The sequence below is a fragment of the Teleopsis dalmanni genome, chromosome 1, assembly GCF_002237135.1.
Source record: "Teleopsis dalmanni isolate 2A chromosome 1, ASM223713v2, whole genome shotgun sequence".
Classification (NCBI taxonomy): Eukaryota; Metazoa; Arthropoda; class Insecta; order Diptera; family Diopsidae; genus Teleopsis; species Teleopsis dalmanni.
In genome coordinates, this window is record NC_051846.1 from 136024312 (window position 1) to 136041655 (window position 17344).

Here is a 17344-nt window from a genome sequence, read left to right on the forward strand (position 1 = left end):
TGAAAGCTGCCCCTACAGCTGTTTCAATTATTGCCAAATACTCATCATCTTTGGTATTTTTTGGGTAACAATCGTTGTATAAGCCCACGTATAATTGTTGGTCTTCAAGGGCAAAGGTTAGAACTTGGAACATTATCTTTTAAATCTTAAAAAAAAAATAACGAAAAAAATATTTTTTAACAGAGAAAATTTCGTGCAGCTTTGACTTGTTCGTGTAATAGACACATTATTCATTTGCTTCAAATTTAACAGGGTCAAACTTTGAAGTCTAGCACTTGTAGTCCAATAATTAATTAGAGTATACTAATTATTATTTGGCATTATTTGAACCAGCTATATGGTCAGCAAAGAGGTTTGTTACCGCAGTCCAAAGTTATTTACTTAATTGTCGATAAGTAGGCATAGACGTCTAATGTTGAACTAAGATTGTATACCTATTTAACATATAAATGCTAATTTATTACATTATTAGTATAAATAAACATAACATCAATCTAAACTATCCTTGCAATAAATTGACCGGATTATCAAGAGAGAGAAAGAGAGAGAGCACACTGTAGTATATATTTATTCTTATTGTTTATTTTTTACTACAGGCATTAAAAGTTTTCGTTTGCACGCGTGTCGTGAGGACGGTTCCTTGGAGGCCCAAATGGTAGAGTTAACATGGGATACAATCACTCGCTGGGAGAGTGATGAAGAATCAATGTCATTTTGTTTTCAATATAATCGTTCAGATAAACCGGCTCGTTGGGTGAAAGTCTACACACCATTCGTATGTATACAATTTTTTTTTTTTGTTTTATACAATTTCAAATAATTATTTTGAAATATTTTTTAGCATGCTTATCTCGCTGATTGTTTCGATCGAATAATGGAAGAGCGTAAGTGGGAGGATAGCGGTGACTAACGACTAAACTTACATTAGCCATAATTCGAATTTAAATTGTATATTTTAAAAATAATTTTTTTTCTATATTTGCTGATATTTATTTGCATAAGTTGCATAAGTAATAGAACACACGCCTCTTTACTCTCAAATGCTCTCAAATCCACACAACAGCTTAGATTTATAAGTATAAGAAACTATGCGATCAACAACATTTTTAATTTGTATTCAATTTGTTATACACACATCAAAAGCTGAGATATAGAACAAGCGATGTCAAAATTATAGACAGTTAATTATTATTAACATACATTTAATAATAGTAAATTACTAATATGTAATTTTTCATTATTTCATTATAATATATTTTCATGCACATTTATTTTATAAGTATATAATGTATTTGTACTTAGGTTCAATATTCCATTGTAAAAATTTGTTATGTCTAAATTATTTAGTAGTTGCTTTTATCGAATGTATCGAATGTATTATTGTATATTTTTTATGTAAATGTATGCATTTTTGTAGGTTTTTATATTATATTATTTAATATATTTGTTATTTTACATTTATTTGTATAGTACTTTGGGAATATCTGCACCTTTTGTGATTATTGTTAAAACAACAAAATGTATATTTTTTTTATAGTTTCTTTTGAATACTATATTTTTAAAATAATAAAATTACAAACCCTTAAGTCAGTAACAATGACATTTATTGATACTGTTTAATAAACTGAAAAGCCTATAAGTTTCAATTGCTTTAAAGCCAGACAGAATATTATTTATTTCACTTTAGAATATAAATAAACATAAACCATTTCCCTATAAACTATTAAAATTATGCTATTAACTCCTGATATTCAATTTAATGCAATCAGTTTTAAATTATCAGATGATAAAATTTGTTTATACCATAATTTTCAATTTAAATTTCTGCTAAACTACAGCAAAAATATCTGCCGTTGTAGAAAAATATGCAAATTTGCGTGCCGAAAAGCAATATAAGATTAGCTACAGAAATATGGAACACTAAACTGCAATATTTGAATTTTACTAACTACAAAAGATTAAATTATCGTTTTATCGTTGTTAGTTGGTTGTTGTCAGAACCGTTCCAAGAGCTCTATTTAGCTTTTAGAGCTAAATTGAAATTGAGCTAAAATTTAGTATTAAGTTTCAAACACTTTAAATTCGCTTTGTCTAAAATATATGTTGTCAATTTGCCGAAATTTTAAGAAATTATATTTCATAATTGTTGTTGTTTAAATTTAAGATATCAAAACATAAAAAATTGTAAATTTTAAATTATTCTAATAGAAAGCTTAAATAAGAATTGTAACAAATCTTTATGAGTCATGTTAAAAACTGAAACATTATATTTAATTTATTAACACAAATATATGTGTAAATGTACATATATTAACAATATTTAAAAATTATATACAAAAACTATTCGTTTAGAAATTGAACTATTTCAATTGAAATTAAGAAGGAGGAGCTATTTCGAAAGTTGATACAAGTTTAACATAACTGTTGCAATTAAATATTCTATACACGTTAAGAAAAAGCTTTAAAATGAGACATTGTAGACATTTCCAAGAGATCACACTTATATGTATTTATTGTGTATATTTATTTACTTTCTAGTGATATATTGTATGTGTAATTTTTTTTATAATTTATGCTTAAAACCCTTTATTTACTATTTTATTTTAAATAAAAGTATAAATGAAATAAAAACTATCTTAATATTGTGGCCATTAAAAAAACTGACTTATACTTTAAAGATAATTATATAAATATTTAACAAAAAAAACAAAATAAATAAATAAAATATATTTAATCATTCCTCAGAAAATTATTTAATAATTTTTATTTTCAAAATTAATAAATAACACACATTATTTAAATAAAAGTAGTAATGCACCAAAAAATAATGTGAAAAAAAATCAAAAAACATTAAATAAAAACTTAAAAAAGTGAACAATTTCAATTTGAATATTAAATAAAATGTATACTTTATTTTGAACGTATTTTCTGTTTGAGGTATTATATTGTAAAAAATGTCACAAGTTACAGAATAAATCGGCTCAAAAACAAACAGTAAATTTTGAAGTTTTTGTAAATAATTATCTTGAGTTTAGTAAACATAGGCTAGAGCTATTCGAACACCTGCCTAAACAGATAACAGAAAGAAGCGCGTGGGAGCGATTTATAAAAATAAAATTTCATTGGGATTAAGAAAATAAAACTACATATCAAAATTAAAATATGATTTAAGAGCACAAAAAATTTGAGTTTACCTGCCACATTTAGCTTCCAACATTATAATGACCCAAAACATACGGCTATTGATGTGCGTATGTGGCTCGCTCATTATGTAAAACACACATTGCCGCATCCACCTCAATCTCCAGATCTCAACCCCATTGAACATTTGTACGAAGAATTGCATAGACGTCCAAAGAAGCCCATTATAACAACAAAGACAGAACTGAAGGTGGCAATGCTGAAGAGGGGCAAGATGTTGGTCCAAAAATCACACAAAAATTAATTTCTTCGATTCCTAAGGAAATAGTAGCTGTTACTAAATAGAAGAGCTTAGTCACTAATTATTTATTGTTATTGAAAATAATTTTTTTTAATTTGTTTTTTAATTTTTGCGTTAGCTGTGCGAATTATTTTGTTCAGCCAGATTTAATTTTTTTTTGGTTTTTTAATTTTAAAAAATTAAATATAAGAGAAAATAAAATGAATTTAAAAGCAAATTAAGCATTTTGTCAAAATAAAATTTTTTGTTTATTAAAAATCGCATCATTAACAGCATAAAAATAGTGCTAAAGTTCAATTTGCTTGCTGTGCGAATAATTTCGTTCGTCACTGTATGTTATAATAATTATATTGAACTTAAAGTATTAGTATAATATGTTTAATTTAGAGTTCATAAGCATATCCAACACCTAAATTAGTTTCTTTAAAATTTTTTCCAAATCGTTATATAATGAAACTTGGTTTAACCAATTTTAAATATATGCATTTATTTTTTTATATAAAAAAGTTCAGAAAATAATGAAGCGGTTCTAATTTCATTATGAACCTTCTTTTACAAGAAGGTTAACGAAAGTGGTAACGAAAAATAAATAAACCAAAAATTTTGCATTGTTTAGACCTTGCTACTAGGTGTGAAACTTAACATCATTAGCTGTCTTCCACTGCACATATCACAGTACTTTTGAAGTAGTTTTCGAAGACTTTGCGCTACATAGCTGGAAATATCTCGATCGTAATTTAACAGATATTTGTTTCCGTCCAAAGTTTAGGAATTGTCTGCATAATCACTATACTTTACGTAATCCTACAAAAGGGATTCAATCAAGAATTTTGTTATTTGTAACATAACAACAACAGGACGTGTTTTGTTGCTTGTGGCTCCATCTTGTTTAAACCACATATATTCCATATCCATATTCTTCCATTTCAATTGATTATCATGTGACTATACAGTAATTTTTTATTGACACGGTGAATGTTATTTGTTGACAGATCCACCAAACAAAAACAAGAGCTGAAGAAAATTGTTAGGAGATCTATATTAATTGCATCTAAATTGGCAAACTTTAAACTTAACTTATGGTGCCTTGGATGACAATTCAATTTGACATGTCACTAAAGCCATACTGCTAAATTAAGATTAATAAATGGGTAACCCGTTATTATTATATTATATAAATTATTTATTCGTTCAACATATATATATATATATAACCATTTTTTATAATATTTTTTTCTCAAATGATTATTTTTACTATTCTTATTTCAGATATGTAGTGGGCACTATTAATTTAGTATTTAACTATTAAAGTATGTTTCATCATGTATTTTAAATTATATCATTACCTTAACTACATTACTACTACTCGTTATTACGGAAGAATATTATGTTTTTTTATTTTTAATTAAATACAAGCGATTTTTTTATGGTATAAAAATGTACTTCTACACATGTTTTATTTAAATTTTGTTTAATTATATTAATAATTATAAATGTGTTAGAAATATTATTATGAATAATAATAATGTCATATATATACCATCATATAAAAGTTATCAAGTGAAAAAATTCTCGCACAATTAAACCAAAAATAAAAATCTCTGATGATGGATATAAGTTAGAATATGAAAAAGACCAAAGTTATTTTCTAATTAAATAAATTTTTTCAATTTTATCATGTATTATATTCTAAATACATTTTTCTGATTTACATTTGATTTTAATGCATTATTAACCAAAAAAAATTTAATATATTTTAAAATTCGAACAACACGAAATATTAGTTAAATCTTAAATTGTTTTTCTTGTATTATTTATGTTTTAAAAGTACATATATAAAAATAATTTATAAATGATATAAGATGCTTACTAATCAAATATAAAAAATAATCAATACTTAAAAATACTGTCGATGTATCATACATATGTAATCTTTGACACAATTATTAACGCTATAAAACCCTCATGTTTGGAGGGCATTGTCTTTGTCACAAATTATAACGACATACAATTTCACTATATAATATCTTAAACGAAAATAACTTATATATTAGTTAAAATATGAAAAAACATATACTATTTTGCACCATATAATTTATTCCATTCGACAAAACTTGTTATATCTTCCTCGGTAACACTGGGTCGCACATGATCTAAGGCCGCTTTAAAATCATCAATATTAACGGGTCGAACCTTTTAATAAATTAATTTAAAAATTTATATGTTGATACAAATTTTGTTTGTTGTTCTTTACCATATCTTTTCCGACGGTAGCAAATTGATCAAATGGTATAGCTCGAATTGGACCCATTGCTGCCTCTTGACTTAAACTGTTTAAATCAGCTCCAGAATAACCTTCTGTTAATTTACCAATTTCCAGCAGGTCATTAGCGTTTAAATCGTTTTCAATGGGTTTGAACAAATTGGAAATAAGATTTATACGCCCTGCTAATTCTGGCAACGGTATGTAGAGACGCCGAACCAGGCGTCGACGCATAGCGTGATCTAAATCCTGTGGTCTATTTGTTGCGCCAATTACAAAAATACGATCATCTTCCTTTGTGCGCACACCATCGAATTGTATTAGAAATTCAGTCTAACGAAAAATATAAAAATATATAATTTTTATATAAAAAAAAAAATAAATAAAAGCAATAATATATGGTATAAGGAAATAATTTAGTTAATTTAACATTTAGAGAATTTTTAGTTTTGTTATACTGAACCTTTTCGTCATTTTATGGTATTATATTTTGTAATTGTTTGCAGATTGGCATCAATCATAAGCATTGTTTTTAGGGATAGTCTAGCAAGTCTTATCCGATATGTAATTTTGAGTACTTAATATCAATTGCTAGAATGCTGGGTTTAAGGGTATCAAATTTTTTTGTACATAACATTAAATTAATAATTTCTGAAACTAAGAAACTAAACATAAGTTATTATGTTTATATTTTATTTAAAATTTGTGAAATCCTTTAAAATCCACTATAAAATTATCACAATTAAAAAATACGTCTTTATTGCTGAAATAGCATCGTTATGTATTTCGTATAACCTTAATAATTATTTAAGAATATAATAATTTCTAAAATTTTTAGTTGAATTGGTGTGAATGGATTAAAACATAAACTTTGAGACATAAACTTACTTTTATTCTACGGGCACTTTCATGTTCACTATCAGTACGCTGGCAAAGTAATGAATCGATCTCATCAACAAATATCACCTAACAAATTCAATTAAAAGTTTATTTTCCTTAATCTGTCACAGATAAATATGGGATCTTACCGAAGGTTGATGCACGGCAGCTACTGCAAATAATGCACGCACCATTTTTTCACCATCGCCCACATACCTTGAAGTCAGTGACGATGCACTGATATTGAAGAACGTAGCATTTGCATTCGATGCAATACATTTTCCAATAAGTGTTTTGCCGGTGCCTGGAGGACCAAATAATAAAATACCACGTGGCGGACTACGTATACCAGTAAACAAATCAGGACGAAGCATTGGATTTATTATTGATTCCCTTATAATAGATTTTGCATAATCTAAACCACACACATTATCCCAGCCTATTAAATCAAAAAATCACACATTTTATAATCTGTACATTTTGTATGATTTATTATTCGAGGCTTACCCACATGCTCGTGCTTATTCATTATTTCGTTTTCGATCAGCGTCACCATCTGAGGTTCTACGTTGACTAATCGTTCATGTATTTCAACCTTAGGCTGATCATTGTTACGAGAAGGTGGTACCGTTTTAGGTCCATAGCGCTCATTATCGGAACTAAAGAAATATATTATAATAAAAATGTTATTTCTAAAACATCTGGAAACGACTTACGGCTTTTGTTTCACAGGCAAGACAAATTTAGACATAGTGGTTCGGTGAGTTTTTCTTTGTGCTCCATAGTTTATACCTCCATATGCCGGTTTTTTATTTTGCTAATTTGAAATAATATGTTAAATAATACATATTTCAATATTTATTAATTTTTAAATTTCTATATTATTGAATAGCTATTACCTTCGCCAATTGAATACTTAGTACTTCATGAGCTGTTCGAAATTGAAATGAAGCAACATCCTCTCTAGACGTGTTATCCATGCTGATATTTACAAAAAAATTTATTTTAAAATTATACAATTTTTTTTTTATAATATGAAAGAAATGTAAATATTGTTAAATTTGTTCGAATGTCGCAGATTCGCGCACTTTCCACAGTCGATGATGTTAAAGTGTTCGGAATTCCATTTGTCAAACAAGTCAGCTGTCAACACTACATTGTAGCGCCATCTTAAGGTAAATCAAAATATTTGCATAGGGAGTATGAAATAAATAAAATTGATACAATCGTATTTAATTTACAATATATTCATTAAATACTAAAAGAAATGTTATATATAATGGTATATTAACAAATTGTTTGAAATAATTGTACGGGTTCTATTTTAAATGCTTAAGCTTGAAATTAGTGCACGTGTACAGGAGCGGCTCTGTAAATTGACCGCATTGAAAAAATACAAGATTTGCACAGTATTCTGTGTGTACTCTTTGTAGGAGCATTACTCACAATGATCACAGAATAGGTTTCTCTTGTGGTTGAATTCAAACAGATATGTTTTAAGACAAAGACTTCTAATAAGTAATTGTATTCAATTAATGTTTACCAAGTTGTGAGAGAATTTTTTTTACTTTCACAGGTATAGAATGGTCAATATTTCAACAATAACTTACATTATTCCGTGTATTATGGCATCAGCGACACTTTTATGTGTTCTTATGAAATAATTTATAATATACTGCTTAATCTACTGATATCTTTCCATCCGCTTTCGATTTAAGAATATCAAAGGAGAACTGTCCTGTCCTAGGCTTTATCTAGTTCTTTCTCTTTCATATATCACATGCTATATAAGTTCCTGAAGTACAGACCTTAAAGATACCTCACCAGTTTTCTCGCTTTGTATAACTTCATTAGCGGTACATTAGCACAGAAAGATATATTTGATCAATTTGTAGTTAATGCAGCATTTTTATTTAATAAATATGTTAAATTATATAAGAAACTTCTTCTTAATAAATTTGATTTAATTTTTTTAACAAAAATATAACAATAGTATCTATAAATTGATTCCGTAGTTCTTAACTCGAACTTCGTAAACCTAGTCCGAAATACATTGATTTAGAGTCTTAATAAACACATAGTATATAAAATAATTATTTCATTTTAAAGGAAATGGACGTATCAATATAGGAGAAAGAAAGCCTAACGTTTAGAATACTGATCGAAAATTAAAAGAAAGAAACTAAATGTTTTAAAAATGAATAAGGGAATATATGCCATACATAAAGTGAACTATACTGAACCTCGATGTTGTTTCACAGAATTAATGTTTATAGTGCTTTATGGTTTTCTTTAAATTCATAAATAATGCGGTCCTTGTACAAATATCAAAGTAGGTCCACATTTCAGATAAAACAAAGTGAATATCTTTGTAATCTTCTAGTTTTTTTTATCAGATATTAAGTAAGCTTGGTTTTAACCAATTTAAAACTCGTTTCTATGCTTTTGTCAAATATTCAATTCCTCTCATTCATTTTTAAATAAATATCTTTACACTAGAATTACTTGCATGTTTTTAAATTAAATTACCAGACCTATGTGGATCTAAATACACATTGAAGAAACTAATCTAACTTAGTTAAAATTATTTATATGTATGTGGACTATGATCTTTAAATCTTACTATGTTCAGTTTTAAACTGATATTGAGAGAATTAATTGCAAATCACCAGCGACAATTACCAATAGTAATGATTTAATAAGCCTAAAAGATACGATAACTACGAGTATATAAAATATACTAGAAGCCACTAAACATAAGGTTTATAACTAGCTCACTCATATAGCTAGCGTATGTGATTTGAATTGTATTTAATTTAATAGATGTAGGGGTTCATGTACTCCTTTCATTGGTTCAAAGCCCATCTGCAGGGTAACATATAGCTTTACAAATAATTTATTATTTGAATGGGAGAAACAAAATCTACTTAAACACTGAAGAGCACAAATAGACATGCGACAATCAACAAGATTTATTGATCCTGAACACATCAAAGTTAACGTTATCCTTTACCTTAGAACAAACGATATTAAAATCTACACTGAACATTTTATAGGACACTGTAGACTCAATTACCTTATGAAGAATTATCACAAGGTGAGGTAGAAGGTGATTTGACCCTGAACACATCAAAGTTGATACTATCCTTTACCTTAGCACAAACGAAATTAAAATCTACACTGAACATTTTACAGGACGCTGTAGACTCAATTACCTTATGAAGAATTATCACAAGGTGCGGTAGAAAGTGATTCCTGCCGACTTTGTCATGAGGAGAAGGAAACATCAGAACATATTCTATACAATTGCCCAGCGGCGGCAAGACTTGAAAGCGGGATTTTAGTGGCTTTTAGTCGCACAATTGATCTTTTAGGTCGGGGTGCATTCATAGCTTTTTATTTAATAATAATAATATTATATGTAGACATTATTCACTTGTAGTGTATATTATTTCTAAATATCGAAATATATTAGAGCTATAGTCCAATGGAGTTTCGCGAAATTTTGGATAACTTTTGAAATATATGAGAAATTTCGTTGCAATTATAAAATCGTGATTCGTGTGAGAAGTAATAGTTTTCAAGTTTTTATGATTTTTTTCAAGTTTAAACAATTATTACCGAAACGATCAAATCTGAGAGATATAATTAGGACTGCTCTGACACTATTTATTTTGTTTAATAACTTGGATTTATTAAATGATTCTGTAGGTTTGATTTAAATATATTTTAATGATACATTATTTTCAATTGGAGTTCATTGCGTGTCAAGATCATGTGTGTATAAAATACAGAAATATATCCAGGAATAAGAGATTTGGGATATATTTAGGGAGGTAAAAATGTCTCTCTTTCTTGAATAATAAACATACTCCCTTGATCTTATTTATATCTGTCGGTATTTTTATTTTTATATCAGTATTTAATTTTCAATAATAAACACATGGTCTACTGATAATACATATTTTTATACTTATATTTATATACAAATCGAATGTACTTGAAGTGATAATAAATTAATTATATTCACGATGAAAGCTAATTGCTACCGTTAACAAATGACAAACTTCTTACAAAAAAACTTGTATAATAAGTGAAATATTTAACAATTGTATACTTATGTTAACAATTTAAGATAAATTTTTAAGTTACACATATTTTGATTTAAAAATAATTTTTTTATTTATTAAATTGATCAGAAATAGTTCTATATTACTTTTGTTTAAATAGCCTTATAAATTTATACTTTTTGTAAGTTCCTAGGTTTACTGAGCGAAAAGTTTTGCCTCGAAGAGAAGCTTCACAATAAAAAGTGTTTATTAAATTTTATAAATAATGTCTTAAAATACAACTCTGTAAATTATTATATATTTTTATTATTAAAATGATTTTTAATATGTCCTTTTAGTCAGTTCAAGTAAGGTTTAAAAGGCACATACATTCGGAGACAAATATTATCATTTGTGACGCCCTTATTTTCAATGTGAATTCACGTTTTATTTTTGATACTCCTCATGGTTTTCCAGATTCGTCAGTACTCCCAGGTAGAGACATAAAAATTTTTTGTTACATTCTACTTCCTATCTATAATGGCAAGTTGTGTATAATCACCTTATTGGAATGCTCCAACGTTGAAGCATTAGTGCAATAGTACAGTGCCTCGTTAGTGTTCCGAGAAGTACAGTATATTTCTTTCTTTCTACTATATCAACTGAGCCATGGGGCCGAAAATCATTACTTTGTATTTCATATTAATAGCTCTTTCTAGTGATCATGGTAATTATTGAAAAGATTTCCAATATTTGAGATGTATTCTTTTTACATGCTATAAGAAGATCTGAATTTTAATTTTTTTTTTGTTTTTCTGACAGTAGGTGGAAGCATCGAAAACCACCGTGTGAGACTTGAACTCACTAAACCACCTCTTAAGAATGAATGGAGAAGATTTCCACAGCATTGTGAAAACTTCATTCCAGTAATCAGAGGAGAGAGGAGAAAAAATAGACTTAGTACCTAGCGAGCTAGATTTATCTAAGCCAGAAAGCAAGGGCGTACATTAGGGAAATTGGGTTATAGTACCTAGCGAGCTAGATTTATCTAAGCCAGAAAGCAAGGGCGTACATTAGGGAAATTGGGTTATAACTCAAAATACAGGATGTACCCACTCTACAATAGTGGATATGCATATTGTTCATACATAAAATTAATAACATAATTTAATACTTTATTGATCTATCCCTATAAAACAATAAAAAAAGCACTATGCTTTCCTCAACAGACTTGGCAATACGATATATACTCGTATATAACACACACACACAAATGTAAGCATTTTCCATTTCAATCAATTATCTAAGACTCTTTGTTCTGCTATTAGACCGGAAAAGATTTATAAGTGGTGATTATTTTATTTTTAAATTTAATTAGTAAAATTAAGCCTAATTATATATCTATAGAAATGTGAATTTAATTATCCAATCATATGTACATTAAAATTACTTCCAAAACATGTCGTTGAAAATATGGTAGCCGAAGGTATTTATGTGAAGATGTGCCGCTGTTTAGCCGAAAATAAATATTTAATGTTTAAAATAAACCAATTAGTAGGTTTACTTGGGACTTTAATAAAGCAGCAAGTAAACATAATTATTTTGTTCGATACGAAATGATAAGGAAAAAACTTGTGTTTACACTGTCAATAAAATCTAATAAGAACGAAACTGGTATAGAATAAAGAGATTAAGCAACCGGCGAGTTATCATTTAATTATTAAAATCAATACGAGAACGAGAACTATAAAAAGTAAATAAACCCAATACGTCCACGATGGTCGAAGCAAATACTTGTACGTAATCAAATCAAATCTAAAGTGCAAATTCAATTGATAAGAAATCTACTCACATAACATAAGCAAACCTAATAATAGCCTTAGTTTGGGATCCGAAGGGCAAATGAAATGAAGACGTAAGCATTAGAACTTTTTTGTTAAACTTCATCGAATTATTTTAAGTGCTCCCGCCCACTAGTTTTTCCGGCAAAATGCGGATTTAGTTCTATTTTTAAATGTATTTTACAATGTTTCATATTTATTCTACACCATGAATGTAAGCTGTAACCAGTGCCTGACTGATAAGATTTAGATACAACAAAAAAAAAAGTTTACAATATTGCTGGCAAAGAGTTAATTTAAATGAAACTAGTTTAGTTAATCATTGGGCGTAGCAAGCGTAATGTTACCGCTGCCTCTGCTGCTATCGAAAAGGAATCTGCAAGAATAGGCTTAGCAGTGAATGAGGGCAAAACGAAGTAGATTTTATTTACCTTGGCACCGCCGTAACGAACACTAATGATGTTAGCCTGGAGCTCAGATGAAGGATCACCATTGCAAATAGGTGCTACTATAGGCTCAGTTGGCAATTGGGATGTAGAGCTCTCTATCTCTCGACAAACTAAACTTACCCTTTATAGGTCGCTTATCCTTCCTGGTCTTCTGTATGGCGTAGAAGCGTGTATGTTATCACAGAATGATGAAGTAACGCTGGGAGTGTTTAAGAGAAAAGTTCTTCGTAAGATCTTTGGTCCTCTACAAGTTGTCGACGACTACCGCATACGAATGAACCACGAGCTGTACGAGCTATATCACGACATTGATTTAATTCAGCGAATTAATATCCAACAGCTTCGCTGGCTTGGTTATGTTATGTGATTAGAATGGACTAAGATGCTCCAGTGGAAAAGATGTTTAAAGCAGTAATTGACGGAAGAAGACGTAGAGGTAGACAATGATCAAGTTGAGGGAGCACTAACAGAACTTGATGTACGAGGCTGGAGAAGTCGCACACGCAGCACAGGCACCTGGGGAGACATGGGTCAGGCCGAAACTTGGTAACGGGTTGTTATGGCCAAAAAAGTAAATAAGTAAGTTTAGTTAATAAAATATCTAATAGCAATTATTCTAAAATTATTGATATTTCATTAAATTTCAAAGAACCAAAACAATCCAGCCAACTATATTTCTCTAAAAACCTTAAAGATTTTAAAACCTGTTAGAAAATAAAAATTTCCAAGACAAACTATCTTACAAACAATAAAGTTATAGTAAAAATAAGCTGCAATTCAAAACTGTTAGGTCGCTCAAAGGAAAAGGAAAATAAGTTATTTCATCCCATATCAAATTCAAAATACGGCCTCTGCAATTGATTATACAAGGCAGAGAGTAAGGATGAGTAGATATTGATTGGAAACAATTTTCAAGACTACGAAACATCCGACAATATACCGGAATACAAAATTTTTGCAAACTTATAGATGTGGTTAGAAACATATCAGCATTCTACACAGATCAGCAGAATATATTTCTAAAAAAAATTCTAAATATACAACGATTAGAAAACTTCGACGTCAACGTTTTACGGTGACAGACTTAAATCCTTAAAAATCCTTAAAATTTAGCTAAGCAGTAAAAATAATGCATGTCTTTTTATGTATTTTATACTACTCTTTAAAATCAAAATGTTATGAAATGAAATGAATATTATCCAATGCTCGAAAGATTTTTAGTGTGTAAGTCAGCTCATCTTTTCTTCATTGTTTATCAATTAAGTGCTCATTTTAGTTCCTTCAGATTTGATAATCACTCGCCAACACTCGATTTTAATCGGAAGTCTTCATATATTCGAAGTTTATTCATTCATAATTCATGCACACGTTCAAACGAGTATACAATGATTAGTTCACATAGAAGCAAAGACATAGGCACTTGACATGATTCGGTTTCCGGTGCGAATATATTCACGAATGCACTCACGAGTGCTTTTATTTATTTTATTAATATTCAATGAAATGCTTTTTAATGCATGTCAACAAATTAACAGACATATTTTTTCCCATACCAATGTTGTGCAATTCTGTCTGAATGTAAGTTCTCTATTTACGCTTGGTTCGAATTTTGTCATTATTTTTTAAGGGTTTAATTAGTGTAGATAAATATTATTTTTAATTTTTTTTTTCTGTTGTCATTATTTTTGTTGTATTCAAATTAATTATTTTATCAACCGATCGTCGGTTCTCGTATACACGATGTGAATGAACTGGCCGAGCGGCGGTTTCGAGCCGTAAAGGAGCTGTGCCGAATCGATTAGGTGTCTTCTTAACTGCTGTTGACTCGACGCTCGCACGGTCGCTCACAACCGATCGCGATTGGCACACTCGAGTAGATTTGCTTTTGTTTTGATTTTGTAAAACAAGCGAAAAGCGAATAAGCGAATAAGCGATTTTAACCTTTTCTTGTGTAGAAATTTTTAGTTTTGTTCAAACGAATTTTTAAATTCGTACCGAGCGTACATGGCGGAGTGAGATTCGCAGTGAATTTTTCTGATTAAGTTTCATAATTAAAATTAATTAAATTTTGTTGTTAAAAATGTAAATTTAATTTTGTTATTGTCTGAATTGTCTGTGCCTCATAAATTAAAATAATTAAAAATGACAGAAAATTAAGTAATTTCGTTTTATAATTGCCAGATTTTGTGAATTGGTGTGTATATACAATACTTAACGAAAAAGATCGAACCTCATGATTCTTAATATTATTTAAAAAATTATCGATAAATAAAACTTTCAATGAAAGTTTCTATCGATATTTAGGTCGGATTTATGACACTCTCGGGAACAATAAAAATAATGGTGAAGAAAATAATTCTAATGTGTGTGGCTAACCTATATATTAAAGTGCACCTGTGTGTTTAATAATTAGTAAAAATTTGATTAATTCTAGTAGCGATGCTTGTCTTGTAGACAAAAAAGTTCTCCTTCCTTAGAAAAGTTCGATTACAGCCTCAGGACCAAAAGTTGTTATTGACACCACATATTGTAAAGATCTAAAGTAAAGCTTTAGTATATTATACATACAATACTTACATATTTTAATAAAATTTACACTATATAAAGAATCGTAGTACTTACTTTACTTTCATATATTTTCGCTAGTTTTTTTTGGTTTTTGCCTGCACTCCGACAAGATTATAAAAGGCAGGAAATATAAAAAATAGACGGTATAGTCCTACATAATTTATGTGCTTTTGAAATTTTCAGTCCCTTAAAATTTGCATGATCAGATGAATGATCATTAGAAATGAAAACATATAGACTGAGATATATTTAAAAGACTATTATGATTTATTATTTTGTGCTTACACCGATATATCTTTAACTAAAATATATCTTATATATTAGTTCTAGATATTATGATAAGCGCATTACATATAAAAACTTTTAAAATTTGAATTAAACCAAAAAGGAAAATATAATATACGATTTTGTTTTATAATAAAACAGAAAAAAAATAAATAAATAAATTAATATGAGTAAAATTAATCAAGAGCAAAAAATTGAAAATGAACACCAAAGAGAACCACTTATTCAAAAGTCACTGGAAAACTTAGACTTTCCATATGCTGACGATGAAACCGCCGATAGTGTGTCTAAAACGTCAACACATAATGGACGTAAGGCCTCTTTAAGCGAAAGAAGAAATGTTGATCTTTCAATTTTGATAAACATAGATGAAGATGAGAAAAAAAATGGAAGTCGGGAAAGCATACACAATTCTGCAGAGAACATAAGATTACTGGACGGCGCACACGAGCAGGATTCAAGCATAAGTAGTTATTGCAGTGGTTGTATAACACCTGAAGTCATCATTAATACAAATAATATTGGAAGGAATCTACGCAGAAACTCAATTTCAATGCCATCGGGTATAAATGCGCTGGAAATCGAAGCAATACGTTTGAAATGTCAAATGCAAGAACAAGAACCATTAACGGAAGAAGAGAAAACCGATAGCCGTTCTGAAAGTGTAAGTACTGTAACTTAATTTATAAATACTAATGACTTAGATTAATGTCGAAATTAAATGTAAATATATTAACATATATAATACGAGTATTGCTTAGAATACATTGTTTTCTGAGCTACAAGTTAGAACAATATGAAGCAATTGTGAAAAAGTGATCTGATATATATCTGCATTTGTTCAACGTACTCAGGTAGAATAATTTATACTTGAAATTGATTTTAATCCGATTAAAATATATGTTAAAATTAAAACGAGTATTTCACATTTGGGACACAATGAAGAGAATGTGACTTAGTCAGTTGAACTTTCTCACAGCTCCACATTGTTAATGAGCTGGTGCTAATAGATTGAAGCTCAGTCTTTATTGAGCAGATGTTTTAATTATACAGGCTTTGCATAACAAAAAAGATAAATATTATAAATTAGCAGTTTATAAAAACATCAAATGATTTTACGTAAGCCAACTTGAACTCTAACCACTGTTTTCCCATTTCGTTGCTAAAAACAGGTGGCAGGTCTTTGGCTACTTTGTCGAGCATAATTCACACTTCTTCAAGTGACGATTCCAAATTTTTGTACAGAATTAATACATTCGAGAGGCTTCAGTTTTTTTTTTTTTTGGTAACAAAGTTTATCATGTGACTAACAAAAAATTAATAACAAATTATTTACACAAAAACTGTAATAAATTGAAAAAATCTCGCTTAATCCGCAATGAATTGTTTTATTAAATTTTTACTGCTTGAAATTTTTTTTTTATTATGCGGCAACTGTTCAGGGGCGTGCGTAATGCCTTGATGACTTGAATAAGGCCTTTCGCAGTTTCGTGCTTGAATTTATAATGAATGACTGGGAGGTAAAACAATAAAAATGTATTATTAATATTTCAATTTTATTGTTGTTA

General features: G+C 28.8%; 3 protein-coding genes across 3 annotated transcripts in view; 2 read left to right on the forward strand and 1 right to left on the reverse strand.

Moving 5' to 3' along the window:
- The first annotated feature begins 575 nt into the window (after window positions 1-575).
- LOC119668927 (sorting nexin-27-like) lies at window positions 576-1090 on the forward strand. The gene is made up of 2 exons (XM_038078610.1): window positions 576-775; window positions 842-1090. Exons 1-2 carry the CDS (start codon window positions 653-655, stop codon window positions 908-910), a joined length of 192 nt encoding a protein of 63 aa, XP_037934538.1. The 5' UTR covers window positions 576-652; the 3' UTR covers window positions 911-1090.
- A 4222-nt stretch (window positions 1091-5312) lies between these two features.
- On the reverse strand, window positions 5313-13143 carry LOC119668928 (fidgetin-like protein 1). The gene is made up of 8 exons (XM_038078612.1): window positions 13044-13143; window positions 7484-7565; window positions 7301-7401; window positions 7092-7243; window positions 6734-7023; window positions 6594-6671; window positions 5697-6038; window positions 5313-5635 (listed from the first exon to the last, which is right to left on the reverse strand). Exons 2-8 carry the CDS (start codon window positions 7562-7564, stop codon window positions 5519-5521), a joined length of 1161 nt encoding a protein of 386 aa, XP_037934540.1. The 5' UTR covers window position 7565; window positions 13044-13143; the 3' UTR covers window positions 5313-5518.
- Window positions 13144-15942: 2799 nt separating this feature from the next.
- LOC119666266 overlaps window positions 15943-17344 on the forward strand; it is an 8829-nt gene continuing 7427 nt past the window's right edge. The window contains exon 1 of the mRNA XM_038075548.1: window positions 15943-16440. Within this exon, the coding sequence (XP_037931476.1) occupies window positions 15943-16440 (498 nt within the window). The remainder of the gene's footprint in view (window positions 16441-17344) is intronic.